We start from the raw sequence: 27,682 nt of genomic DNA on the forward strand, positions 1-27,682 counted from the left end.
CCATCTTGTGTCGACTTTCTCCAGGGTGATGGAGAGAAATATGTATTAAGTCGGCCTGAAAACGTTCAAACCCAACAGTGTTCGCTTGATTTTTTGTGCTCTGTGACAAGGCACAGCTATGGCCGGTATACGCAGAGTAAACGGGAAATTGTCTGGAGTTAACCCCGCTGTCAGGTACAGTTTATATCGAAGTTGTGTTGACGGGGGAAAAAAGCCTCGCTACAGCTGTCAAGCTAGTCAGGCTAACATTAGCTCCAACCGCTGTCCGTTGGAACTCGATTAGCATCGATGTTAATTACTGTAGACGGTTATGGACGTATAAAATGCTTGGCTAGCATTCTCTACACCCAATGATGCTTTAAACTTACAAGTGAAGGCGCGTAACAGTAACATAAGAATGTCTACTTATTTATATAGTGATAAAAATGTATTTTAGGTAGATGTAGAATTGTAAATAATAAGTATTAATCCAAAACGACACTGAGAACAGAGTCCTGTAAAACAAAAATAGTCATAACCCTGAAACCTTTTTCAAATGTATTTTATTAGGATTTTATGTGATAGACCAATGCAATATAGATAATATTTCTGAATTGGAAGGGGAATAATATATATATGGTTTAGACTTTTTTTTTTTTTTTTACAAATACAAATCTGGAAAGTGTGGTGTGCATTTGTATCCAGCTTCCCTGTGTCAATGCTTTGTAGAACCATCTTAAGTAAAGTTTATTAATTTCTATTACATGCTGATGGCTACAGGTAGAAAAGATCTCCTGTAGCCATCTGTATTACAGTGGACCTGCAGAAGCTTCTGACTGAAGACGAGCTGTTCGCCTAATAGACGTGGTTGTCGGCAATTTCTGCATAATTAATAGCTATTGTATTCTTCTGTCTGTCAGTTGCTCTCGCCTGCGTCAGGTTCAAGCCCTGCTCTGCGAAGGAGGCTCCGTCACCCCGGATGGCATTTTGTGTTCTCTCGGTATGTTAACATATATACTTTGTTTACATTCTGGTCCAAGGTTATATTGGCTCTATGTCTGATTTTGCAAAAAAAAAAAAAGGAACAACGCTAACAAATTGTAACATTGTTTTGACAAAAACAGGAATAGACAGTAGATATAATGAGGGATGCACAGAGCTGGCAAAATACCTTTTCTATGGGCTGTATGAACGGAACCAGCCAAACCTGGAGCATGTCTTTGATGACGTTCCTGAGGAAATGCTGGACGGTGAGTTTTTTTTCTCTCTCCTTCCCCCCAGTCTTGTTGTTCCGCCTGTTATAGATTTGAATCTGCCTTTAACTCATCCGTCGTCTTGACTCGTCAGACGTGATCCTATTGATAAAGGCAGAGTGCGTCCATCTCTACTGCAACCCGCTGAACTACAGTTACCTGTTGCCTTATGTGTCACACTGGAGGAACCTGCAGCTCTACTGCATGACAGAGGCTGAGGTAAGAACTCTTTTGTTCCTCAAGATGTCTGGCATTTGTGAAAGTTTTCTACTTCCTGCATCCTTAACCTGGACACAGCTGAACGTTAATAGGAGCTTTAAGACTTCCTCACAATTCTTCAAACGTTTATGAGTATGAATAATAGTCCGTAGAAGTAGGTATAAATGAACCCTAACAAATAAAATGAGCTCATATCAAAAATTCTGGAGGAATTTATAGAAAGATAAGCAAGTCAGAGAACCATTCTTTAAGTGGGCAGTATTATGTAAAATAGACTTTGTTGAGTTTTACATTGTTATAATGTTATTCCCTTATCAAAAACATACCTGGAGTGTTGCCTTGATTCTTTCATGTATATTTGAGAAATTCTTTAATCTCCGTGGCAACCATTTAGCTGTGCAAAACGCCAAGGTGGACCTAGCTCGAGACGCAGCTCCTCGTCAGAGCTGCAGGTTTTGCCTCCCTTCTACACGACTCCCCCACTCAGCTCCTTCTACGTAATGCAAACATATGCATGAAATAGTGATCTGTATAATCACTATTTCACTACTGATTGTTGCACATGCCAGCTAATGTGAAATATCTGCACATATAGGTACATAGTCTATGTTTTGCGCTGTTTATATCATCCCTAGCATTAATGGGAACGTTGCTAGTGCAGTATGGTATCTTTGGGTGACTGCTGTCCATAAGAAAAGTGTGTTTTCTTTTTTCTGGCCTTTTCGTTTTGTTGAAAAAATGGCAAAACGTTTAGCGGTTAAAGACTGCCGTGAAAATACATGAGCCATGTATGCCTCTTCCTGAAGCTGAAGCAACAACCCCATTTACTTTTAGTTTTTATTCTGGTTTTAACAGGATAGGATAAATATTTATTTCCCACTAGAATGGAAAGTGCCAGACAGACTGACAGGAATTTTAAAAAGAATCATGCACACAAAGGAAAAACAAAACAACCCTCCAGCCCCGCAAGATTCAAATCCAAACAAATTATCATAAATATTTATTAGAATAAAAAAAAGTCCGATCTTAAAGCTGTTCAAACAGGAATAGACTGGCAAGTTTGCATGGAGCCACATGAACTAAAAAGAGCAATGCTATCATCCTGTGCTCTTAATTGCCCTCGCTAACGGTTATGTAATCCAGTAAATTTGTTTACAATTGCTTCATTCTTATTATAATAAACGACAAAGAAAAATGTTCACAAACAGCCCGTTTGTGTTGTATTTGTCATCATAAAACAGAGTTTTTTAAGAGCATGCTGTAAATGTTCACATCTGGAACATCCTATTCTGTTTGTTTACCTAAGCATGCATTGGAACAAATGAACAATTTAAAGGTAATATTGAAATCAGAAGCAATAAAGACACAACAAAAATGTATTTTCCTCTAACGACCCGCAAAACATTCAACATTCACATAATTCCCAAAATTACGACAAATTGACACAACATACAGTAGCAGCCTGGGTCAGTCAGGCAGTCAGCTGCTTACTCTGAAGTATTAGACTCTTTCCATATCTGTCATATTTTTCTTGCTCTCTTTTTTTTTTTAAACCAATGTGCTTTAAGCTAGTGTCAAAACATATTCTTAGATCAGAAATACATAAACGTGCAGCGTTTCATCTTTCAGTGACCAATGGCTGAACTGGGTGCTGAATAATATCAAACCTAGAGGAGGCAGAACGAAGCTTCCTCACAGTCAGAGCCTGAGAAGGACATGAACTTTAGTCAGTGGGAGTTTTACTCCAAAACAGCTGGTATCTAATCCATTCTGTGTCCCTCTAAATAAATGTGCTGTAACTCTCCCACCTCCCCCCGACAGTATGAAGACGAAGAAGCAGCGGAAGAATTCAAAATCTCCAGCTTTGTCACGATGGTGCAGGACTGCCAGCACATTGGAGTTGCATACAGCTCCCAGGGTACGCAGCTTCGCATATTAATCCCCGCGGTTATCAATGACACACATGCTTAAAGATATAACATGATCGCAGCCCAAAATGCCAAATTTGTATGTACTTTATGTAGCACATAATTTCAAAGGTGGGGAAAATGTATTATATATCATGATATGGATTATTTTATGTCACAATGATGATGTACTGTATATCACAATTATATAAACCGCAATTAAGTTTTCAGTTATTCTTTGAAAAATCTGATAAAGCAAAATAAAATATCACTGCTTACTTTTTCCAACTTTCTTTTGAAATGATTTTGAACCAAACTGTCAGAAATTAGAAAAAATATATTTTAATGCAGCAATATACGTAGTTGTATTAAATGACAACAGATTAGGGAGCAGTACAGTAGCCTTCTGATTTTTTTTTTCCAACATTACTGAAATATACTCAATTTTTAACATTGTACAAGTGCACTATTGTTTCAAGTTTTTTGAGCAGAAAAACATATTTTTGCAACTTGCTACCGGGCATAACATATCTTGGGTCAAGGACAAAGATAAAAGTAATTTTCATTTAATTTAATTTCCCTTTGGGATCAATAAAGTGTTTCTGAATTGAACTGAAGTCTGGGAAAGTGTCCTCAACTGCATACACGTATAACGCGAGAAGGCGGCGTGTGATGCGTTTATGGCTGGGAAGTTTTGTTTTGATGATGTAATGGGTCAGCAGTTTGGTTCCATGTGATTACAAAAGAAGTACAACTAACTCTACATTAACAGTTGTTTTTTATTTTTATTTTAGGGCACATCCAGAAGTTTGATGTGTTCATGGTGGAAAAGTGGCCCCTGATTCAAGCGTTCGCCCTTGAAGGGATAGGCGGTGGGAGCTTTTTTACCATCAAATACAAGGTGCGCTCATATCAAAGTCAGAATCCTTATAGTTTCCAACAAAAAAAAAAAGATGCAGAAAATGGGATGTTTTGTAGCTTATTCCACGTTTTGTGTAATTATAGATTGTGGATATGAGTGAGAAGCTATGGCAGGTTTACACCAGACTCGACCCAGTGTCCCTGGATAATCTCTTAACAGAGGTAAAACGATGCAGCTTCTAAACAAGGCATTCTTTAACTCTACCTAAGAAAAATATAAATCACAACCCAGCTACAGAAAATATCAAAACTTGTTCATTTTTGATATTTCAGTTTAGCAATCATTGTTTTTTTAAGATGTTTTTTTTTTTATGGCGTATCAAATGTCACCTTAACGATGTAAAGAAGAGAAGAATATTAATAAAATTTTATGCAGTGAGATTAACTCCTTGCATGTTGGATTTAAGGACCTGGGAATCTTTGAGAAGCAGTGGAGCAACTTCTTCTCCCGCATCGACCTGGAGAGTCATCTCTCCATCTTGGATCTGTCTGAGGCACAGGCAGGAGAGGTGTGTTAACGACCACTTCATGCTGCAAAATCAGTCTTCAAATAACAGTAAACTTCCTTTTAGCCTTTCATTAGTAAGTATAAGGTAGAAATATTGGTTTGCAGTTGAGAAAAAATTGAAATGGACTGAAAACACTTTTTCCCTTGTTGTATTATAATATCTATGAGGTCACACTATATTTTTAAAGAGAAAATTTGGAACACAACTATGGTTCAATCCGCTTCTTTCACTTCCGATACCGATATCAAAGTTTAGTATCAGCTGATACGATACAGAAAAACAGTGCTGATTTGATTTAAAATGTTTGTTTTTTTAAACACAGACATAAATGTACTGAATTATAAATTTACATATTTACTTGGTCAAACATGTAAAAATAAACTGCAACAAATCTTTCATATGGTTCAGAAAGTTCAATTATGAATTATATTATGAATGTACTGTAAAATAAATAATAAAGCTTGACGTTACTCAGAGCACAATGCATAGAATTGGACTGAATAGATCTGCCCTTATGGATCAGGCACGTTGTCACGATGCCCGATATAGAATTCTTTTTTTCAATATCGGGACCAAAACAGATATTAATATCGGATCGGTGCATCTCTAAACAGACCCAGCCATGGATGTTGTAGCTTTAGGCTTTAGTATTGTTCCTTAACAATAATTTAGGTTAAATTCTCTCTGAATTCTAACTCCATATACTTGTATGACATAAAATGCATTCTCATCCATTCTCAGGCTTTCCGTACTTTCTACTGTCACGGGCTGATTTCAAACAACATCTCAGATAAAAGGTATCTTTGTAACATTTTCTAAATACTAAATGTTTTGTGATTTAAAAAAATAAAAATACCGTCGATTGATCATTTTGACTGCGTTTCAGTAAAAGTCGGCAGCCCTTCGTGCTGTTTGGAAAGCACTCCACCTCTGAGGACCTGGAGAACATTTCCTTCAACTTTCCCTCAGAGAGTCATCAGGTCCGCAACACGGGGCCTCAGGGTTCTGCTGCCAGACACATGGTGAGAGGCAGCAACACTCTGCCCACCAATAACCACACTAGTCCGCCATCTGTCCAAGTCATGTTTAAGACTGCGACGCCATCTGGTGATGTAATGCGGAACAACAAGCGATGTTGCACACTTCTGAATTTTCCCCAAATGAGCTCATTCTGTTTCCGTTTGTGTCTCTCAGATTCTACAGTGTGTGGCCCCCAAGGGCCCTTTGTCCTGTTCAAGAACATATTTCTTTGGGACTACTCATACCCCGTATCTTGGTGAGATTAATTGAATGAAATAAACAAATCTCTTGCTATCGTATTGTATCGATGAAATTTTGGAATCTGTTCTTTTTTTTGCCAAAAGTGATTTTTTTGCTATAAACACGGTGATGCAAAATCACTTTTTCAAATTTTGTTTGTAAAAACTTGATCAGTCGGATAAAATCCCAAATATGGTGAAAAGTGAATTCAGTGCGAGCTTAAGAAACCAGTTAAACGTGGCGTATTATGAGAGCAGTAGTAATTATTATTTGAGCATTTCCGGTGTTGTTATTCATGAGCCTGTATTTCTCTCACAGGGATTCAGATGCCAGAGCAAAAGAAAACCGAAGTCTTGTAAGTGTTTTCATCTTTCATGCTCAGTTTCTCTCGTTAGGTCTTCCTGCTGTCTTCTGTTGAATATTTCAGAATGTAAAAAAGTTGAGTTTTGTTCCGTTTCTTGTCTTGTTTTCAGAGTAGCATCACAGATTTACTCTGCTGTGGTTCAAGGAGTCTTCTCTGGAATAAAATGCTACTCCAGTACTTCCAGTTTTACCGAGGTTAGTAGCAATTGCCCTGGTTTCCCACCGTTCGCTATAAGACTAGCTGATTTCTCATCAGGAAATCCGTTGTAGGCTAAAGATGATGCGGTGAACTCGTTTCTCCTGGCGTTGGACTCGATGGATTTAGGCCACTATCGCTCTCATCTCAGGTAGAAATACACTAACATGGCTGCTGCAGTGGGACAAATACAAGCCTCCATGCTAAAACCCTTTCCGTGTGTTTTCTCTGTAGGTCAAAATGTGAATTCAGCATTCAAGCCACAAATAATCGAGGAGTGTAGGTTTTATCTCTTACTTGTCATGTCCAGATATTTAGATTCTATTTTTTTTTCTATCAATTGATTGTTTTTACAATAACCTGTTTAGGAATATATACCATAGAATTTAAAAAGCTCCTTTTCTTCAATTTTCAGTGTAATTCCTCTGACTGACGAAGGCAGCCGTTACCTAGTCAAAACGGTAAGTTAGAGAATCACCTTTTTCTTGGGCTTTCAGCAAAACAGCTTGTCTGTTAGGGGTGTGCCAAATAAAATCAATTCACATAAGAATTTAGATTCTCATTTACTAAGATTTGGAAATGACTTAAAATTTCCAAAAATAGATTAAATGAAAAATAAAACAAATCCGCGGTCATTTGGCTTCCGTTTCGTAACTATGCCACGGCAGCCGGTACTGGAACATATGTGTGCTCGGTTGGCACCACAATAAAGAGGAAACTACAAAAATGATTGAGATTCAAGCAGCCTGGTCTTTGTCGATGGTAAACATTTGGAAAGCCCGGGATGACTAAGTGTGACATGAGCTTCACCGAGTAGAAAGTTAACAAAGTGAAGATTGAGCACTTTGTGAACAGCGTAAATTAATTTATCCAAAGCGATAATGCCTTATGTACTTTTCTTTTTATTACAATTCTTCACTAAATAAGTACAACAATTGTCAAATGGCTAAAAACTTCGGAATGTAAATTGCAACTTCGTCTACGGTGGAAGCTGTCAGCAGAAAGGTGTGTCGCTCTACGTGACACTTCGTGAAAACAAAATGAAGGACTCAGGGAGGGTGTGGTTCCATCAAAACATTTTTTATTTTATTCACCAATTAGTGCATACAAAACAAACATTACAAAACAGAGGTATGACCTATAAGATAAGAGGACGAACAACATCAAAAAAAATCTAAAATAGAAATATATGATAAGCAATCAGTCAAAAAAGGAGGTACACATTAAATTTGCTACATTTAAGACAAAGACAAAACACAACGCATGACCAAGCATCCAAAAAAGATTCTTTTTTTTCTTTTAATCTTGACAGTTATTTTCTGACTTGTATTATTATTTTCCTTTTCCCCAATATTCCTGTTTTGATCAATTTTCGATCACATACATATTTTGGGTAGAAGTGGGAGAGAGCAGGAGAGAAAACAATAGCAAGAAAAAAAAAACTATGCCCGAACAAAAAATAAACAAGTAAATCATTTAAGGATAACTAAAGAATACGGATTCATGTTTAAAACTTAATCAAACTTATAGACACTTTACTGTGTTTATATAATTCTGCCTCCCAAAGCAAACTGGAGCAGATCCTGCTGATCCTATGCACAACTACCGATCGGAGCAGAAACAATAATGCATTGAATTGTGACCCCAAAAATCATGTTGTGATTTTTTACCTGTATTCTCCGCCTCTGAGTTTGTTACTAATTGTGTTTTGTTAAAGGCTTCCCTGATCGTCAGAGACATCCCAGACCTGCAGGAGAACAGGGGAGAGTTTGGCACCGTGCTCTACTCTGAATCTTTTCTGGAGTCCAGCATCAACATTCAGCAGAGAGGTACAATATTAGATTAGATTACACTAGATTAGATTGTGTCTTATTAGAATAGATTACTGATTGAATCCACAAAGTAAATTAGATTTATAAAATAAGCAATATGAATCCAGAGGCCCAGAGTTGGCAGAAAAAGACGAAAGTCTCGGTGGAACAGCAGAGACTAGTCTAAAAATAGCTCTGTTTCCTGCATCAAGCGTTGGTTTGTCAGTCATCTTTTGCTTTCTTCTCTCTTGCTTTGCTGATTATGCTTCTGTAGATGGCACTGTGTCCTCAGACAGCTGCTACGCCATCCTGACTGCAAATGTTCCCCGCTACGCCTGCTGGCTGGTGTGTGTGTTTTGATGAAAATACATCCTTTTATAATCTTAAAAAAAAAAAAAAAAAATTGGCAGCGACTTGTTTTTCTATTGTGTGTTAATATATTTAAAAAATGGCTTTTTATTGTTTTATTGTGTTGGGTTTTTTTTTTAGATGGAATCTGACGTCAAGCAGTCAGAACAAGCCCTGCATCTCGCTATGGTAACTAGACTACTTTCTTAGGATACTTCTGTTTTTTTCCCCCCAGCCTGTCTTTACTATGTGAACCAATGTACAGCAGATAAAAAAACAAACCAACAAAAAAACGCTTCGTTCTGTTTTGCAAACAGAAAGAGGGTGGCAGTTATCTGGGAGCTTCTCTGACTGAAGCAGATGCTGCTTATGTGTTCTCCGGTGGCCAGCTCTGCTCACCTGAGGAAGGTGAACCTCTTAAGGAAGAATTTCTTTCTTTTTGTCTTATATTTCTGTCCAGTTACTTTTAAACAGTTAAGCTAAATGTCTGTTATATTTGTAACTGCAGGTAAAATCAGGTTTTTCTCTGAGGGACTCCTGTTCTTCCACTCTCAATTTGGGTGCATCACTCTCTCGAAGGATCACATTCGTAAAATCATCTTTTATCTCCCGGTATGCATTTTTATTATTGACCTCTATGTTGCATTTCAATTTGTCACCTGATTACTTATCCCTTGAATGGTTTGGGAATTGTTATATTTGTTGATAAACTAGGGATGTTCCGCTTAATTTTTTCACTTCCGATACTGATACAGTTTAGTATCGGCCGATGCAGAAAAATTATGATAAATTGAGTTAAAAAGTTCCTTTTTGTTAAAACACATACGTAATTTTACGGAATTACAAATTCATTTGTTAACTCTGCACCAGTACAGCACACTTAAATACACCAACAGCTTCACAAGATTGGTCAAACATGTAAAAACGACAGTAATTTGTTCAGTCAGTGTAATTAGAAGTAAAACAGCCAATGGAAAATAAATAGTAAAGAAACTGAAACTGACAAAAACAATAGGTTGACTATATTGGAAAACTGAAACAAACCTTTCAAATGGTTAAAACAGGGCAATTATAAATTCTAAGTATAATGTAAATCAGATATCAGGACTGATCGGTGCGTCTAGTTATAACTCTATTATCCAGAGAAAGATTTCAACAATTGGAATGACAAACAGAACAATGCAAAAGAAAACAAAGAACAAGAAACGAGAAATAAAAATGCATTAACTCCCACAAGGTATTAAATAATAATAAAGTGTATCTATTAAAAGAAAGTGGATTTTCAATGTGGTTTTATCAATCTAGATCACAAAAAATGAACAAAGTTTCACATAGTCTACCCAACTTTGCCACTATAAACAAAATTATTTGGTCTTGTAACTGAGAATTTTTTTTATGTTATGCATGTTAGATGTTATATCCATCCAGTCATCCAGGCTTGGTTTTGTCCAACCCTTGGAATGTTTACAATTTGTGTATTATTTAGTTTTATGTGGCAGCCCAAGACAAATAGTGCCAAATTGTAAAGTGGAAGAAAACAAAATACACAATTCTAATCATATTTACTTGCAAAGGAAAGAAAAAAGGCAATTTGTTTTTATCTCTTGTCATAAAAAAATTCTCCAAAAAACACAGAATTTTGTGGCTGAGATCTGGCAAAAGTATTAAACTTCAAATGAGACTTTTCTTTCTTTATAAGGCAGTGTATGTTTATATACATTTTTTAAAAGTTTGCTGTTTATTATTGACTTAAAGCTTATTGATTTCAGTGATGGAGGCACAAAAAAGTTGCTGTGAGAAAAGCAGTAGCACACTTCTAAGTTTCTTCTGTTTTTCCTGTTTTGTCACATTTAAAGGTGTCATATCATGAAGCATTTGCTCTACAAGGGAGCAAGTACTTCATCACAAATTTGTATTCTCTGTTACATTAAATGTGTGTGTTGTCTTTTTCACCAGGACTCCTGCAGTGTGGGCTCTCTGTTTGTAGAGTACGAGAGCAGCCTGTTCCCACACCTTCCGTTCCCTCTGCACAGCTCTGATCAGTGTCTGCTCTTTGCTCTTCAGCCTAGATCTAAGAGCTACAAGGCCTTCTTTGCCAAGGTGAGATATCAAGTCGAGAACCTCTAAAGCCGTTTGCCGGCCTTGGAGAGCCTGGGACGTGGTTCATTTTTAATGTAAAACTTCAAATGCGCAACCTCTAAAGGAGACCGGAATGATCAAAGACAGGAATATCACTTCAGAGCTGTTATCTGAGATAGAACTGAAATGATTAATCGTGATTAATCAGTCATTGAAGTAATCGCCAACTCATTGAGTAATTGATTAATCGTTAACTGGAGTATACAAACTCAAAAAAAAAAAAAGGCCAATTGCTGAATGAACAGCACAGTCAGAGCTGACATGAAGCCAAAATTGGACAAAAAACTATACATTTTGCATTTCAGATATGTTTTACAAATGAACAAATTAAGCACCTTTTGCTATCCAATAATTATTCGGTAATCCAAATTTAACCTCCAGATTAGCTCTATGATATATTGATATTAAGTCTTCTGTTTTTTTAAACTCCAAACTAAACTAAAGGAATGCTGCATTATTCCATTTTGGGCAATAAAATGTTTGTTTTCTCATTTGAAAAATAAATTGTGCTGTCTTCTACTGTATGTACAATACTCATCAAAAAAGGCTTAATTGAAAAATCTGCAGTGTGCCACTTTTTTCATCTGATTAATCATCAAAATAATCGATAACTAAGATAATCGGTCGTTGTAGCCCTAATCTGAGATTTGTCAGCATATACTCTGCAGTTATGTTCGTCGGAATATTTTTCAATAACAGAGAAAGCGAATCACTTGATACCCAAACTTTTAGATATACGTTTGTTACTGACTGGGATTACTTAAAAAAAATTGTTTCATTTCAATAACCATATTGCTATAGCAACACACATTAACCAAGAATAAAAACTGAACTTTGTACATCGCAGTGTGATAAAAGTCCATTTTGGTGCTCCACAATTAGTCTGATCACCATGATGTTACTATAATCAGTTAGTAATTTACTTTGTAAAACACCTAATTTACTTTGTAAATTACTAACTGACTGTAAATTACTAACTGTGGACTAAGCTTTTAGCTTAGTCCACTAACAGGAAAATGTTTGGAACTTTTTCCTCGTATGCTTATTCAAAACATAGACACAGATTGATTTCAATAAACCTTTTGCCCTCTTGTAGGTTTTGCCAGTGTGGAAAGATCCAGAAGCTGGATTTGGCTTGCAGCTGTTGGACCAAGAACAGCTGTCCTTGAACCAAAGAAACATGTATGAAGGTTTTTCTTTTCCAGCTATAACCAATATAAAAATGTAATTGTTTACAAATAGCTTTAAAATAAAAATGGATGTCTATATTGCAATGTAGCATTTAAATTTTTGTTTTTTTTCCAGGCACACCAGAGTCCAGAAGCTACATGACAGCCAGGAGCCGCCCGTTGCTAAGCGCAGAGACAACCTCAAGACTTCACACTCCAAGCTGCCAGAGCAGGAAATGTTAGTACTCACAGATTGCCAAACTGCATTAGAGTGGCTCTGACATGGACGCTGCAAGTAATAAAACCTGATGCTAGGATCGCTCAGCTATGAATAAGTTTTCTTTAAATAGCGTTAAAGCCTAGTTTATTTCTTTTGACAGCGCTGACCGTGTGCATTAAGAAGGTTATTATTTACTCCAGGGCATGTATTAAATGTGTAGCTTAATCAAGAAGGCGAGCATATTGAAAGGAGTTTTTCAGCAGGTTTTGCTTATTATGGGTTTTTCTTGAACTATTTCACATTTTGTCACATTGCAGCCACAATGTTCAGTGTAATTGGCTGAATTTTTATGTAAGAGGCCTGAAGAAGTGAAGTAGGAAAAGTCTTCATGGTTGTTTTTTATAACAGTAAAAATCTTAAAAGTCTGACTGGATTGTATTAACGTACTGAACGTTTGTAGACACGTACACATCTTGCAACTAAACGTTTTTCCAAATTTTTTGCTGAATAGCTCAAATTCAGATTAAATTAAAGGGTCACTATTATGTAAAATAAACTTCTTTTAGCTTTACAGCATGTCATAATCTTACCCTCTCATCAGAAACAAAGTTGGGAGAGTTGCCTTTATTGGGAGTGTGCAAAATGACTGGTGGGACGTAGCTCCACCTTCAAGGACAAAGCTCCTCCTTCAGACTAGCCAACAGCAATTAGCAAACACCTAATGCAACTGCACATCTGCTGAGGTCATTATACAAGCTACACGCTGATAAAAACGTTAAGCCTTGTTGAGATGACTAAAGGCGGAGTTTCAGAAAGAGCAGGAGTTTCATAAAGAGACAGAGGCCCAATTTTAATGCGTTCAATTACAAAATCAAATTTCTTTTAAGTTATATTTGATATGCCTAACATTTTTACGACAATTGGATGTAACAGAGTTACTTGATTGTGTCATAAAATCATACTATGTAGCTAAAAAACTCCTTTACTTTTCACACATTCTCAGGTTAAATTCCAACACATGAATATCTTTTGTTCTTAAATGGGCTTATAGCTACAAGTTTATGCAGCTTTTCTTCGAGCACCTTCTCCATTCATGCAATTTAAAAACTGCCTTTGTATCATTTTACCTTTCACCTCACGTTTACGCTCTACTTTCTGCTAGTATGTCAAATAAAATTCCCCCACCAAAAAAAAATCTGAATTACTTTTCTCTCTCTTTCTCTCTCTTGCCTGGCATTTCTCACCCAAAATGAGTCCCCCATGTTTGGCAGTGAGAAGTTAACCACCCTCCTTTGCAAAACTGAGCTTTAAATGATCTTCCGAGTTGGCAGTAATGAAAAAGCTTTATCACCCCCATGTCCGCGTTCATATCTAAAAGCTGGATCAGGTCTATATCTTGCTGCAGAACTTGCTTGAGCAAAATTGATCAAAAAATAAAAGCGTCGGCGTTAAAAATGCACGAAAGCGGCACTGGCCCTCGGCTTATCCGCTTACTCTGATGCGGACTGTGTGTGTGTGTTTGACCTCTGCCAGGTTTCTTCAGCACTTTGCTTTGAGCAGCATCGGCCAGGAGCCCATTCTCTACGACCACCTGGAGGCGCTGTTCCCCTCTGCAGAGCTCACTAAACAAGCCCATGAGAAGGGAGACAAGGTGAGAGAATTTCATCTTTTTTTAAGAAAAAATATTGACGAGAAAACCTTTTTTTTTAAATTTCCTCTCTTACTTTCTGTTTGTAATGATTATAAAGCTAACCCAATTAAAATATCTTTTTAAATACACTTTAAGGTTATGATTAACATCATCACCGGACTGCCAGGAAGCCATAAGAACATCCTTTCTTACTTCTTAGTGGACCAAACCAAAGAAGATGGAATGTAAGCGATTTTTATTTTTATTTTATTTTATTTTTTTCTTCAGAAATAAATGGCCACAACAGATCTGACATTTCCAACCAAAACAAACAGGACAAAACAAACGTCTCTGTTCATTACACACACAGGTGGGTGGTGTATGAACCCGACAGCTTCTCAACCTCACACCTCCAGCAGTATTTGTCGAGCTTCCTAGAGAGCCGAAGAGGACGAGGCAAGCCTCGCCTGTTGCTGCTCACACCCGGGTAGGAAGGGAAAAAAATAAATAAATAAATCATCTGAGCGGGAGTAAACGTCAAGGAAAAAAACGACTCCTATCATTTCATTTTCTGTTACAGAATGGGGTGCAGTATGTTATTGTTGAGAGATTTTGGAATTAATTGAATCGATTGATTTCATTTTCCCCTCATTCAGATACACAGACGTTCTGGATGTGGTCCAGGCTGTGCTGTTCCACCCAGATGCGGCCGTCCGGGCTCGTTTCGCCGTCGGTGCCGTCACAGCCTGTGTGAACCCGCTGGCGTCTTGTATGGAACACTGGTGAGGTTTCAGGAGCTCGGCTTTGCTGCCGGTGGCGGCCGCACTTCTTCTAATACGATCATGGTGGAACTCGGTTTTCATTTAGCACTTTTTATTTTATTGTTTTTGCAAATTTTGTTATTACGAAAGTACCTCAAAATATTATGATGAAATTCAGAGCGCACCGATTTATCGCCCGGCCAATTTATCAGCCCTGATTTCCTTAGTTTTGTGAGATTTATAATCGACCAACGAAGCCGATCTTATTCCCCGATCTTATCTACCTCAGCAAAGGTCTAAGAATCTGCCACTGTCCTCTTCTGCTCTGCCATGAGAGAGACTTGACTGATAGAGGGTCATGTCTGCACGTTTGCCGTTAACAATAGTGACCCCACTGTTGCCAACTCACTGACTTCCTTGCTATGTTCAGCGACATTTCAGAAAAAATAACTGAGAATCGGTAAATTCAGGCTTCTTAAGGATCAGTAGTTGGCAATCGGCCAGAAAACTGCAATCGGTGCACCTCTAAATATAACGTTAAGTCCATAGCGGTCCACCGCTGTTTCCCCTCCTCTCCTAAAGAAAAGCATCCCCACAACACGATGCCGACTGCTTTTCTTTCAGTAATGGCTTTTTTTTTTTCAATTCAAAGAACTGGTCTTACTTCAGTTAAATGTAAAGAGTGCTGAACACAAATGCACGGCACACCTTCCAATTTTTATTTGTAGAAAAATCTGTTGGAATTTTTTTTTTACAAATAATTCCAACAGAATTCATTCCAGCAACGTAAAATACGTGCTATTTTTCGTCGGCCTGTCACGTTGAATGTCGAATAAATTGACCATTGAGGGCGTAACGTCACGGATTCAGAAACATTTCAAAGTGTGTGCATACTTTGGGAAGTCGCTGTTGTCTGTTTTCTTGTTTCAAGTAAGACGTGAAGATTAAAAATAGGACTGTATGCTGATAAATTTGTGAGATCACAGGATGTTTCCAGAACAGGGTTACATGACACTTTCAGCTATTAAAGCTAAAGGCTGAGCTTTTTTTTCTTTTTATCAGAGAGGATCATCCCTGCATTTAATCTCACTCTGCTATTGTCGCTGGCTTTAGATGCAGCTTATAGTGCTACTCGTTGCTGTACTCAATATGACATTGCACTCTGATTATTAGGGTGCTTTAGACTGCAAGGCCAAGATGAGCTGGCCACTATATTTATCATAAAGATTAGATTAGATTTTTTATTTGTTTTTTTTTTTTTTATGTCCTTTTCTGAAAGCTTAAGAAACACTATAGTGGCTCTGGTTCTCTTTCAGTGTTAGAGGCAGATTTTCTTTACAAAAATAGGAAAATTAGATGTTTTTTTTTCTTTTTTTATTGTCCCGCAGTTGGGAAATTCTGGTACAAAGAAACAGACAATGAAAGCAGGTAGGTTCACACAAAAATAAGAATATAAAATGACTAAAAATTGAATAACTTCCAACATAAATACTGTGCAGTTTTTACAAAATAGCGTAAACTGGGGCAGTTAATTTAAAAAAATTACAAAATGTCCAGGTGTGTTGGAGCAGAAATAGACAACAGACTGTTTACAGTAAGTGATAAAAACCCTGTGCAGGTGCAGGTTAGCGGCAGAAATGCTATTTAAATTATCTATCAGTTATTCTCACAATTAATCGACTAATCGGATAAAAAAAAACAATCGCCACATTCTACAGATTTTATCTAACCACGTAAGCAGTATTAAAAATACACAAAAATGCAAATAAACAAACAAGTGAATTTGTTTTTAAATAAAATAAATATTTTATCGCCTAAAATGTGTCACAATGGACAAATCTGCAGCTAAGTCAGTTCTATTGACTATTTTTTCAATTAAACACTTAATAATTGGATAGCAAGAGGTGATTAATACAAGTTTATTTTCTTTTCAGAATTTGAACCAGCCAGAGGTAAAATTAGGCTTCTAATTGAGTTTTGAACATTTTTACACACAAAGAAGAGTTTTTCATCTTAAATGCAAAATGTCTGTTTTTGTTCAGTTTCATCCTGTGTTGCTCTGACAGTGTTGTTTTTTCAGAAAATGGCATGTTTTAGAGTCTGTATGCTCCAGTTAACGAATATTCATTACTAAATCAGTTGACTAATGATTCAATAATTGCTTTAGCACTATTAAAAATGACCCTGTGCAAATACCAGCAAGGCTGTAAACACTTTTTGAGTTGGTTGAAAGCAGTAAGGGCTCTAGTGTCTAACGGCTGCTGGGAGGAGAGGAAGGATCTCCGATATCGCTCGTTTGTGCACTTAGGATGCAGCAGTCTGTCACTGAAAGAGGCAAAAATGAGTGGAGCCAGAAAAAAATGACAAAATCAGAACCAGAGAAAGATCAAAAAGTTTTAACAGAAGCTCATCACGCTTTCTGTCGCCGTTGAAGGCTGTAAACCACAACTGTTGCGCTAATAGCATGAGGCTGTCCTAGCTTAGGCCTGACCTAGAATCAGCATAGATCTATAATCCCCTCCTAAATCCACGTTTGTAACCACGGCACTCGTCTGAATGAAGCTCCCCAGTCAGACGTGATCTCTTCTTTTTGCTGGGTGTGAGCAGCTCATCACGCGCAGACAGGAAAAGATGAATGCCTTTCTAATTACCGCGGCTACGAGCTTTTAGCCGTGTTAGCCGGGACACTTGGCTCAGAACTAGAAACGGAGACTAACCTTAGAACAAAATATGTGATTATGATTGTCCATCAAACTATCGATGTCATGCCTTGAAAAAAAAAAATCTTTGTGATGGATTTTTTTTCAAGGCGGTAACGTGGAATTACTTTGTTGCTGCACCGCCGTGGCCTGCATGCGTCCGTCTTAGAGATGCATTAGTATGTCTGGCAGTCGGCCCAGTCTTATTCTCAAGCGTCTTGTAAATTTAACTTGAGTTCTTCTGTCTCTTGTCTTTCACTTCAGGTTTGCTTTTCCCAAGCTGTTGGAACAGTGCAGTCAAGGTTAGTCCTGCTGTGTTCACAGCGGTAAAAATACTCCATCAAACACCTTCTTTAAATTTGCTACAATGTTTGTTTTTTTTTCTCTCCCCCTCACCAGTCACCAAAAGGAATGCAAACATCACTTTAGATTTAGATTTAAAAAAAAGAACAAAGCAGTAAAATCAAACCTAGTGTAAAAATAAGGTGTTTTTTGTATTTTTCGGGAATAAAATCCGTATTCTTCTTGAGTTCCGCAGTTTTTTGTTGTTTTTTTTACTTTCCACTGTGCTGTGTTTGTATTGCCAGGTATTGTGAGTACAGTGGTGTTCACTGGGCTGACAGCAGAGCAGAAGCACCCTCTCATGCAGCATGTTCAGCAGTTGGTACGCTCCGCTAACCCCACCGCTGCCTTCATACCGGCGGAGAGAGGAGCTGTCACCAGGTAGGCGCCCACAGAATCGTGATCAATGCTGCAAACAGCCGTTTGACTTCTTTTATCTTCGCCTAAAATATTCCATCCAGCTTTGTGACGTCTATTTTTAAATCCGGCGGGGTCAGAGCGCTGCTCATTTGGCACCGAAATATGCTTTTTAATCAGTTTCTAGCTTAGTTTAGATGCATGGAGCCTTGCGGAAGCTTTTCTTGTTTCACGTTTTGTCGCATTACCATTACAAGCTGGAATACGTTTTATCAGGATTTTCTGTTATAGAAAACCTGCGGGTCTTCAGTCCCTCCTTTGTGGCTCCTAATAACTTTAAAGAATTAAAAATGTAAAGGTGACAAAAAGCCTGTGCAGATTTTGCTGGCAATAGAAATTATCGCGATGAATAATATTGATGTTTTGAAGCCATTTTCAAGTAGTATAACGATAATGGCACAATAATGCAAGAGCACAATCTTAAAGATCAATCAACTTCTAATAAGTTTCTAACAAACATTTAACACAGGAATTGGAAGACATTTTAAATATCCAAAATAAATAAGCAACCAAAACAACAAACGTAATTAATTATGACGTACTTCGAAAAATTGTCCCGTCAAAAAAAGGTCGAGTTGAAACTTTAGTCATGCAGTCTTTGTTTCTCGTCTTTCTACGAAACAGTCATGCAAATGAAAATGATCCACCTCGTTTTAATTTATTGTGGGATTATTTGCTTTATTGCTCCTTGCGATGGGCTTACTGCTAGCTTTAGCAGCTTTTCCAAGACTTCTATGCAATCCATCCACAGCATTTCCATGAAGAATCACACTAAAAATGGAAGCCAGTTTTCTTTTTGATGAGATTTTTTTGTCTTTTACTTGCAAACTATGTTCCATTATTTTTTTTAAATGTTGAAATCTAAAAATTAAATAAAATAAAAAAACACGTTAACTATAGCACATGTAGAAAAAAAATAAGCACATTTGTTTCACATAACTTTTGTTACTATATTGCGATAGACACGTGATCAATATCAATAGATAATTTGTCTGATAGAATATTCAATATTGTCCCCTTTCTAAAGGAGTGGCTTAAGTCATTTCTTGCCAAAACTGACCTTTTCCTTAAATCACATTTTGAAAAAAAAAATGGGTTGATTTTATTTATTTATTTATTTTTTTATTTTTTTGCCAAAATCAAATGCTAAAGTTTATTTTAGAAAGGTGACTATATATAGAAAATTCACTGATCTCTGGTCCAAAATCGCACAGCATTCTGGGAAATGTAGGTAGAGGAAAGACTTTTGCTGCTCAACTTCTCAAGGCTAGCTAAGCAAAATTGGTGGCATCAACTACCTCACTCACTATTTGGTTGCCTAGCAACAACCTGTTGAGTAACTTGTACAGCATCAGTGTCAGTTTCTGCTACTTTGCCTCATAACTGTTTAAAAATAAATAATGGTGGGAAGTGAAAACTTTGGATAAAAGAGAGACCACCAGTTTGAGAGTATTTCACATGTTTAACGCAAACAAAATCAGCAATTACCGATATCGCCTGATATGAAATGCTTATATTGTGAAATGTTTTTCAGCCCTACACTTGTGATATAGCAGCATACAATTGACAGTCATTTAGAAAGAAATGCACGTCACCCTATTCAGATTTTTTTAACTTGTTTACAAAAAGATTTCGAGATACGTTTATCATTTTCTCTCCAATCATGCAAAATTTTGTGTTTATCTGTCACCTAAAATCCTCGTTAAACACATTGTAGTTTGTAGTTTAAAAGTCCAAGCGGCACAAATATCTCTGCGACTCCCGTTTATTGATTAATTTTTTTATGCATTGCTGCCACGATTTGTGCCGTAATTGTGTGAAGGAAGTGTGAAGCGGCTGATCCGTATCGTTTCCTCCTCAATCAGGGACGAAGATGTGAGCCTGATACTGTCTGAGAGCAGCTTCGGCGAGCCGCAGATGCTGAGAGCGCGCTACGTCCTCTACCCTGGATGGTAAGACCGCTCGCGTCGCCACGCTGTCGGTTTAATTGCCACTCGTCAGCGGTGGCAGGGGCCGCCGTCCGCTGATTGCTGGAAAAGGCCCTCAGGGCGTCTCATGTTCTCTCACCAGCAGCCTGTCGGCCGCACGGCAACAGGCAGTTGGCTGTTCGGTTGCCATGTACACACGGAGGGTGGGGGAGGGGAGGCTGTTGGGGAGTCTCTTTCTTTGGACTAGGGCCAGTCAGCCTTCATGCCTCAGTGGTCAGCCTAATATGAACCTCTGCTAAATCCTCCCGTCAGATCACACACACACACTATCTGGCCGGAGCCTTTTAATGTGCTTATCTGCAGGCAGTAATTTGTGTAATTTGGTCGTGTTGGTGCATGCGAGGGATGAGTCACGTCGCTCCAGAGCTCGTAAAAGTCACACGGGAAACTTTTTTTGTTGTTTTTTTTTTCGTGGCCGACACACGAGAAATGGAGGACGGAGCTGCTGCAGCTTAACCCGCAGACGACCATGCCGCTCCGGCCTTCGATTTCTCACCGTTTGTGTAATGTGCACATGCTGTCGTGCGTTCCAGGTGCAAAGGACGCTTCTTCTCTGGCTCAGGGACAGTGAGCGTCGCCCAGCAGCGTGTGGCTTTCAGCCGACCCCTAGAGAGGCCTCTGTTTGTCACCCGCTGTAAAGGTGAGGTGGAAAAAAAAAAAAAAAGCCCTCTCTCCCTCCACCCCCTAACCCCCTCCCTCCTTTTTACATTCTTACATGTGACAGAAGTTCCAGATATGAGCTGGCAGGGCTTTGTTATTACATAAGCTGCCTTTTCCTCCATGTATGGAAGCACCTGAGATGGCAGTGCAATCTGAGGCTTTGTTGTAAAAATTGTTTTTATTGCTGCAGTATGCTTGCCAGTTTTTTAGGAAATTGTTCATTTATATTTTTAGGTGTCATTTCTGATGAAATGCTTGTCTTGTTTGTTCTGCAGCAATCAAGTCGTCATTAAAGTCGAGTCCATTCAGAGGAAATGTTTACAACATTTGGGGGAAAGTCACATTTTCAGGTGGGCGTTTTACATTTTGTTATAAACAATTGGCATTATTAAACGTATTGCATATTTTGCTAACTTGAAAGAGATCCAGAACAGATTCTGGATCCTGAAAACCTTGCTCAATAGAGATGTTGCTTCTTTTCTTGATATAATTTTACTTTTCCACTTTTGGTAGCTATTGCCAGAGCTACCAAGACTGGTAGAGACTGGTTTGACTCATATTAGGGCTGTCAATCAATTAAATATGAACTCAAATCATCTCTAAAACCTGCAGACTCGGCTGGATTGATGGATGTGCGCTTCAATGCGGTTAGCGGGAGCCTGACCATCATCCCGGACAAGACCCCACTCCACAAAGAGACCAGAACCTCCTGCTACCTGACCTTCGACGGGGTTGGTCTCATCCAGGACGAGCTGAAGGCCTGGTTGAGACTCTGTACCAAACAGGTCAGTTACGACTGCCTAGATACAGCCTAAGGTTGGGGGGAAAAAGAGAGTGAAAGCTATTTTTTTTTGTTTTTCTTTGATGTTTATAGAAGCAGGCCAAGAAAACAAAGAAGACTCCAAACACCCTGTCGACACAAGAAATCCAGAGCATACACGTGAGTGTATTGTTGAGCTTTTTGCGGTTCCCAGCCTTTTGTCCTTGACCACTTGAATCAAAACGCTCCACCCACCTTCCTGCTCCCAGATAATCACCAGACTGTTTTTTACACTCCTGTTTTAGAACAATTACATTATTGCTTTCATGAAAATAGGGAGAGACCAGAGGGGAAACAAAAGCCCAGATGTGATGTTTGTGACAGAAAATTACAGGTCACTGTGCTGCTTAAAGCTCTCCAACGGTCAGTTTTTGGTCTGGTTGGTATGGGTATTACAGTTCAGCTGTCCTGGTGTTGCGATTCTCTGACAGCTAGATGCTTTATTGTACTGTGCTCTTCTTGAAACTTGAATCATTTTGGTGGAAAAACCCCCAAAAACCTAAGCAATACTTCTTTTTGATTCAGCTGATTCATACTGGTTCTTTTGGAGCTTCTTGTTAATTTTTTTAAAGCTTTGCTCTTTTACAATTCTATCACTCAATTCAATTATTTATATTATTCCTGCCTTTTATGTTTCAGTCTAATAAAGCAAAATTAATAGGTTAACTTCTTCATATTTGGTCACAATACCACCGCGAACTTCCTGTAAGTTGCTGGCATATGGTCGGGCCAAACTGCTGAAATGAGTTCTCATTGACACAGTTGCCTGATGGAAATCGCCATGGCAAACATACAACAAAAAAAATCCAGAATCCAAAAAACTAGACAGAATAACATAGTTATCCACACATGTAACCCCCAAATATTTTTTTTTCCTATAATTTTTTTTCTTTGAAAATCCATTACGGAACTCACGGAATGATGCCAGCATGGACTTAGAGCGTGTACTCCGTTATGGTTTTAAAAAAAAAAAAAAGAAATTATAAGAAAAAGTTGCATAATGACAATCGCCATGGCGAACATACAAAAAAAATCCCTCCCACCCCACAAAAATAAAACTAGATACAATAACATAGTTATCCACATATGTAACCCTCAAATATTTAGTTTTTCTTCAAATTTTTATTTGAAAACCCATAACGGAAGGCACGCTCATAAGTCCAGGCTTGTATTATTCATTATTCCGTAATCTAATTCCGACGACAGAAAACTCTTCTTGTTTTGTAAATTTAAAAACATGTCACCCATCGCATTTGAATTCAAACAGCGCAAAGAATCTTTGCACCTCATCAGGCAGGAAATTAAATTTAGCTCTAAACATGTACTGAAGTAAATTCTAAAATTGTTATGACAGCTGGTCTGCATGTTCATAGTAATCAGTTGTATTAATGACACATATGGCTTGTTTGTTTTTAAAAGTTGTTTCATATTATATTGTGTTTTTGTTTCATAGTTGGCTTTATTTCAGGTGTGTAACATCGGTGTATATTTTTAAATTTAAAAAAAAAAATTTATGGTGTTTCGTCAGGTGGCCCGACACTTGGATCCACTGCCACCAGGTTATTTCTACAATGGCTATCAATACGTCGACATCTTCGGAGAAAAAAGGAGCTTCCATCCCAGTATCCTTTGTAATGGGCGCCTTCACTCGGCAGCTTATTCCCTGTTGATCCTAATATGTCACTCAGGCTTAGTAACCACGAGCAGACACCCTAAATAAAAACACAGCGTCAGCCTGACCTAGTGTTATTACAGTCTGGTAAATGTAAGTCAGTTGAGATGGAGCAAGAAGAGCTGAGAACAACAACTCATAATTCACTCCGCAGATGGAAACCCTGCTCTATTTATTGATATATTTTTTTCCTTACATTTCTGTTTCTGCAGACATGGAAGAGTTCATTAAAGAATACATCTCTGAGGCCAACGAAGAGATCGAGCAGTTCAACCGTCAGCTGGAGCTGCAAGAGGAGCCTGACTTGTTTGGCCCATGATAGAGTCTGTGTTTGATTGCGTCGCCTGTTGGTGGGTGGGGCGGGGCAGACACACAGCACCAGTTAAATAGTTTTCAATGAGTAATCCCAGTCAGAAGGTGCCGCTTCCTCGGATTCTTTCCACTTGTCTGCTAACATCGTCACTTTTTTTCTTTTTTTCTTCGAGTGGCCTCCAGTCCGTCATGTGAGGCAGCGACCGCCTGCCTCGCACCAAGCTCTGAACGAAACAGCAAGTTGTTGCCATTCGAATCGAAATACAGACGGATCCGAAACCAAAACACGGCCTTAAACTCGACATGATTACGGCACAAAACCTGCGAGCTATGGCACTTTCACAACCGAAGGGGGATTTTCAATCACACACTCTCACAGCTTGAGCATTTCTGTTTGTCACAGTCGGTGAATTAATGCGTCTATTTCTGGGTTGGCTTGAATAGCCGTATGATCCTGGTAGGCTCCCTGGTGGGGTTTCTCAAGAATCGCTCCTCCTCTGTTGTCACCCAATCCGCCGTCCACCTGTTAGCTTGTTCGCGAGCCACGCTGGAGCAGAGGGAGCGTTTGGTCGCGGAGTGGTAAACAATAGAAAGCCCAACGGCTCAACACCGCTGTTTGTCACGTCTCCACAAGCCATCCCCGGCTTTATTTAAAAAAAACAACAAAAAAACAAACACCCCTCGAGGAGATTCTAATTGTACAGTACTTTAAATTAATTAAGAGTCTAAAACGAGATTTAGTCATTTTATGCCAGCTGTAAGCTGTCAAAAACATATGGAGTCACACAGATGACATTTCCACTTGACATATTTACTTTGTAAACACCTCAGCCAGTTTATTAAAGCGTTCTTTCAAATAGGAGAGAGAGATCATTGGTGCTTTTTCAGAATTCTTCTTAAGGCTGCAGTATGTAACTTTTAAAAACATTATGTTTTTTTTTTTATTTTACATATTTGTTAAGCCTGTCAGTATGTCATGACAGTACAAAATGAGACAGAAAAACCTGAGCTCCTCTGCCTACTTCCTGTGGTTCTTCTGCCATCTGCAGAAATAAACTGCTCTAGGTTAGAAGCAACCAATCGAAGCAGGAAGGAGGGGCTCAGTGCAGTCAATCACGCTTGTGTACTAATGGTGGAAAAACAACTAAACTTTACAGGAAAACGGTTTCTATTTTGCTAGAATTCATGGCAGGTTGAGTTGTGGGGGTACTAGCTGTAGCATAGCAAAGAGCAAGGAAGAAAGTGTGAGCAGCGCATTCACAAGGGTGATTGACAGCGGTAAGACCCTGCTCCTGGTTTTGACTGGTTGTTTTTGACCAAGCAGTTTATTTCAGCAGATGGCAGTAGGACCACAGGGTGAAGACAGAGGAGCTTGAATCCCCCCCCCCCCCCCCCCCCCACAGATTTTCTGTCTTATGTTATGCTGTCATGGTGACTGTTTTCACAAATATATACTATTTCTAAAAAGAAAATACTGCAAAAATTGTCTTCACATTACATTGGTGTCAACATATTTGGGCAAAACCTTGATTTATGTTCATGAATGGTTAGTGTTAGATACGCATTAGTGGAGCACATAGTTAAAGGCTTAGTCACAAAGATTTGGACTTGACGTCCTTTTTAAGTGAGTTGCTTTGCTGCTGTTTGCTCTGTGATTGAATACCATGTTGATGTTACATCCATGTCTTTGAAATTGAAGAATTTCCAAACCTGTGTTTTGCTGGTCCTGCACAGGTTTTGGACTTCTACAACTTTTGAGAAAATGGGCATAATGAGCGCAGATTTCACTCGTAAACATGTGCTGGTATTTGTGTGGCCGCATAGTAACATAGTGTAGACACTCTTGAATGATAAACTCTAAAACTCGATTTCCAGACCCATTTTTAAATATGTCGAGTAGGAATCTTCCAAGTAAAGATGCACCATTCAGAAATTCGACTGTTTGTTGTTGATCTCCGGGTTTTTGAAAACTTTGACCTGCTGATACGGCATTAGGCTAACAGCAATTTCTCTTTAACCGCGATGATATGAGATGGTGGAACAATATAAAAAAGCTGTTACTGTTAGCCTTCCTCACATAAGCAGACTTCAGAAATATATCAAGACCAACACAAAATAATGATTGCGTTGACATTTTGACCTTGGTTATTTTGGCGATTAGTGTGATTTACATGGCTGACATTGTGAAAACGTCAAGAGCGTGTTGAGTCCTTCAGATTCTGACCTTAAGCCTTAAGGACGTTTTTATCGATAAGTCTATCAACATTTAAACAGTTTTAAAGCACAAAAGTTCTTTGTTGTTCTGTTCAGCCTTCCCGTTATCTGTTGAGCCTCTTGCTCTCTCACAGACTGAACAAACAACCCAAATGTTAGCAAGCTGTAAGAAATACAGTCCCTTTAAACTAACTTTTTTTTTTACATTAATTTGACTTTAAGACTTCACAGTTAGTGAAAATACTGTAGGTAACTTTAACCCTTCTCCACTCAGTAACAGCATCCACTCTGAGCAGTACTAACAGTACATCTATCACTAACTGGGAAAAGATTCTTGAGTCTAACAGATCACGATCAACTACCGATTTCTCGGTGCATCTCTGCGTCCGATAGCATCGGAAGATTTAAAGGCATACATTCAAAATGGGGTTAGCAATGTAATAAGCAGACTGCACCTTTTCGTCAGGTGGCTAATAAAAGCAGCCTCGGGACGTCAAGTTAGATTAAATTACGTCTTCCACTGCGAAATGATATCATTTGGTGAAGCTTTCGTACAAATGTGTATGTAAACCTGTCAACTGAGCAAAACGTTATTAATATCGCAAGCTAAAAGTCCACGTGACCCTGCTGGCCCCATGATTTCTCTCCTTAAAGTGCACTCTGGTCTGTAGAAGCCATATCCTTTCATTCTAGTGGTGCTCCAGTCCTTGTGTCAAGTTATGTAGACTACAGAAAAGCAGCTAAACTTCACCATTATCTACCAAAAATTCACATGGAGAGGAGCTCGTTTCATATTTCTTCTCTTAACTATCCTCTACTTGATAAAAGTGCAATTCCTCAGTGTGTTTCTATATGCCCTCCTCAGACGCCTCTTTAAGGACGAAGATGAAACAAATGAGCTGCTGAATTCTCCAGCTCCCTTCGGCTGGTTTTCTGTTCTTTGCTGCCGCCACTGCTCACGTGGCAAAATCGAGGGCTTTGTTGCAATTAAATACCACTGGGGGGAAAAAAAACAAAACAAAAAGTATTACCTCAGCTCACAACGGATGGGACAAAATTCCAACAGATTACGGAGCTATATCAGAAATGGTACAGGATTATGTAGAACCTTAATCCTTTGGTGACAAAAGGATAACTTGCGTTTCAGCTGGATCCCCGCTTGAACGTTTCAACGGTGCACTCCGTGAGGCTGTCTGTTTTGAGCAACAGTTGTCATAGTTGTGAGCTTATGTAATACTGCAGAGAGTTACCTTGATTGACAGCGAGGTGGTTGGGAGGCAGATGCATGGGAAACCGTTGGCAGACCTTTGAACCCGGCTGTGGATCAAACGGTAGGGAGCCCGAGACCCCAGTCAGTCCTTAAAGAGACGGGGGTTCTGCTACACGTTAGTGATATTTAAACAACATTTCCACTAACGGATATATAGACTCATTTATACATGAGTACTATCACAACTCTTGTGTGTAGATTTGCATGTCGAGATGTCATTTGAATATTACAATACATATATTCAGATTTTGGTTTGTTTTTTTTTAAAATGCCTTTCACCAAACCGGTACAATGAAGCAAAAAAAAAAAAAAAATCACGTTTATTTTACATATCTGCGAAGAATTTGAATTTACCTCAAAGCAACAAATAGTATTTTTGTAAGACTGTGAATTGAACAAAAAGGTTTCCTCGCGCACAAGCTTCAGCAAAAGTAAAGGCAGACGCAAATCTTTTGTAGAAAAGCGCGCGCTCGCACAAAAACAGAAAAAAAAGAGAAACTGACGAGAATCTGATCAGTTGCGAGACGTCAGGTTTCTCTGATCCAGCGGTGCCTTGGCTACAGCTAAGAAAAGCAGAGATTAAAGCTGCTTTCAGAGCTTCAT

General features: G+C 38.5%; 1 protein-coding gene across 1 annotated transcript; it reads left to right on the forward strand.

Annotated features, from left to right (window-relative positions):
• dnaaf9 (dynein axonemal assembly factor 9) lies at positions 1–27,416 on the forward strand. Its single transcript, XM_032546836.1, has 37 exons — positions 1–174; positions 900–979; positions 1,104–1,229; positions 1,327–1,451; positions 3,273–3,369; positions 4,153–4,259; positions 4,364–4,441; positions 4,687–4,788; positions 5,530–5,585; positions 5,675–5,810; positions 5,983–6,064; positions 6,367–6,403; positions 6,522–6,606; positions 6,682–6,758; positions 6,842–6,886; positions 7,023–7,068; positions 8,325–8,436; positions 8,693–8,763; positions 8,908–8,955; positions 9,084–9,174; positions 9,275–9,378; positions 10,723–10,866; positions 12,002–12,087; positions 12,211–12,312; positions 13,828–13,945; positions 14,081–14,169; positions 14,295–14,411; positions 14,581–14,706; positions 17,649–17,686; positions 17,972–18,107; positions 20,009–20,095; positions 20,665–20,771; positions 21,067–21,141; positions 21,404–21,576; positions 21,666–21,731; positions 23,140–23,233; positions 23,496–27,416. Exons 1-37 carry the CDS (start codon positions 119–121, stop codon positions 23,600–23,602), a joined length of 3,426 nt encoding a protein of 1,141 aa, XP_032402727.1. The 5' UTR covers positions 1–118; the 3' UTR covers positions 23,603–27,416.
• The last annotated feature ends 266 nt before the right edge of the window (positions 27,417–27,682 follow it).

This window comes from Xiphophorus hellerii, chromosome 19 (genome assembly GCF_003331165.1).
Source record: "Xiphophorus hellerii strain 12219 chromosome 19, Xiphophorus_hellerii-4.1, whole genome shotgun sequence".
In the NCBI taxonomy this organism is placed as follows: Eukaryota; Metazoa; Chordata; class Actinopteri; order Cyprinodontiformes; family Poeciliidae; genus Xiphophorus; species Xiphophorus hellerii.

Bases quoted from the DNA above. Each gene is read 5' to 3' on its own strand.
- dnaaf9 (XM_032546836.1), top strand. From the start codon at position 119: ATGGCCGGTATACGCAGAGTAAACGGGAAATTGTCTGGAGTTAACCCC. The intron at 6,065-6,366 runs GTGAGATTAATT...TTTCTCTCACAG, and splicing joins TACTCATACCCCGTATCTTG to GGATTCAGATGCCAGAGCAA. The intron at 6,759-6,841 runs GTAGAAATACAC...TTTTCTCTGTAG, and splicing joins CACTATCGCTCTCATCTCAG to GTCAAAATGTGAATTCAGCA.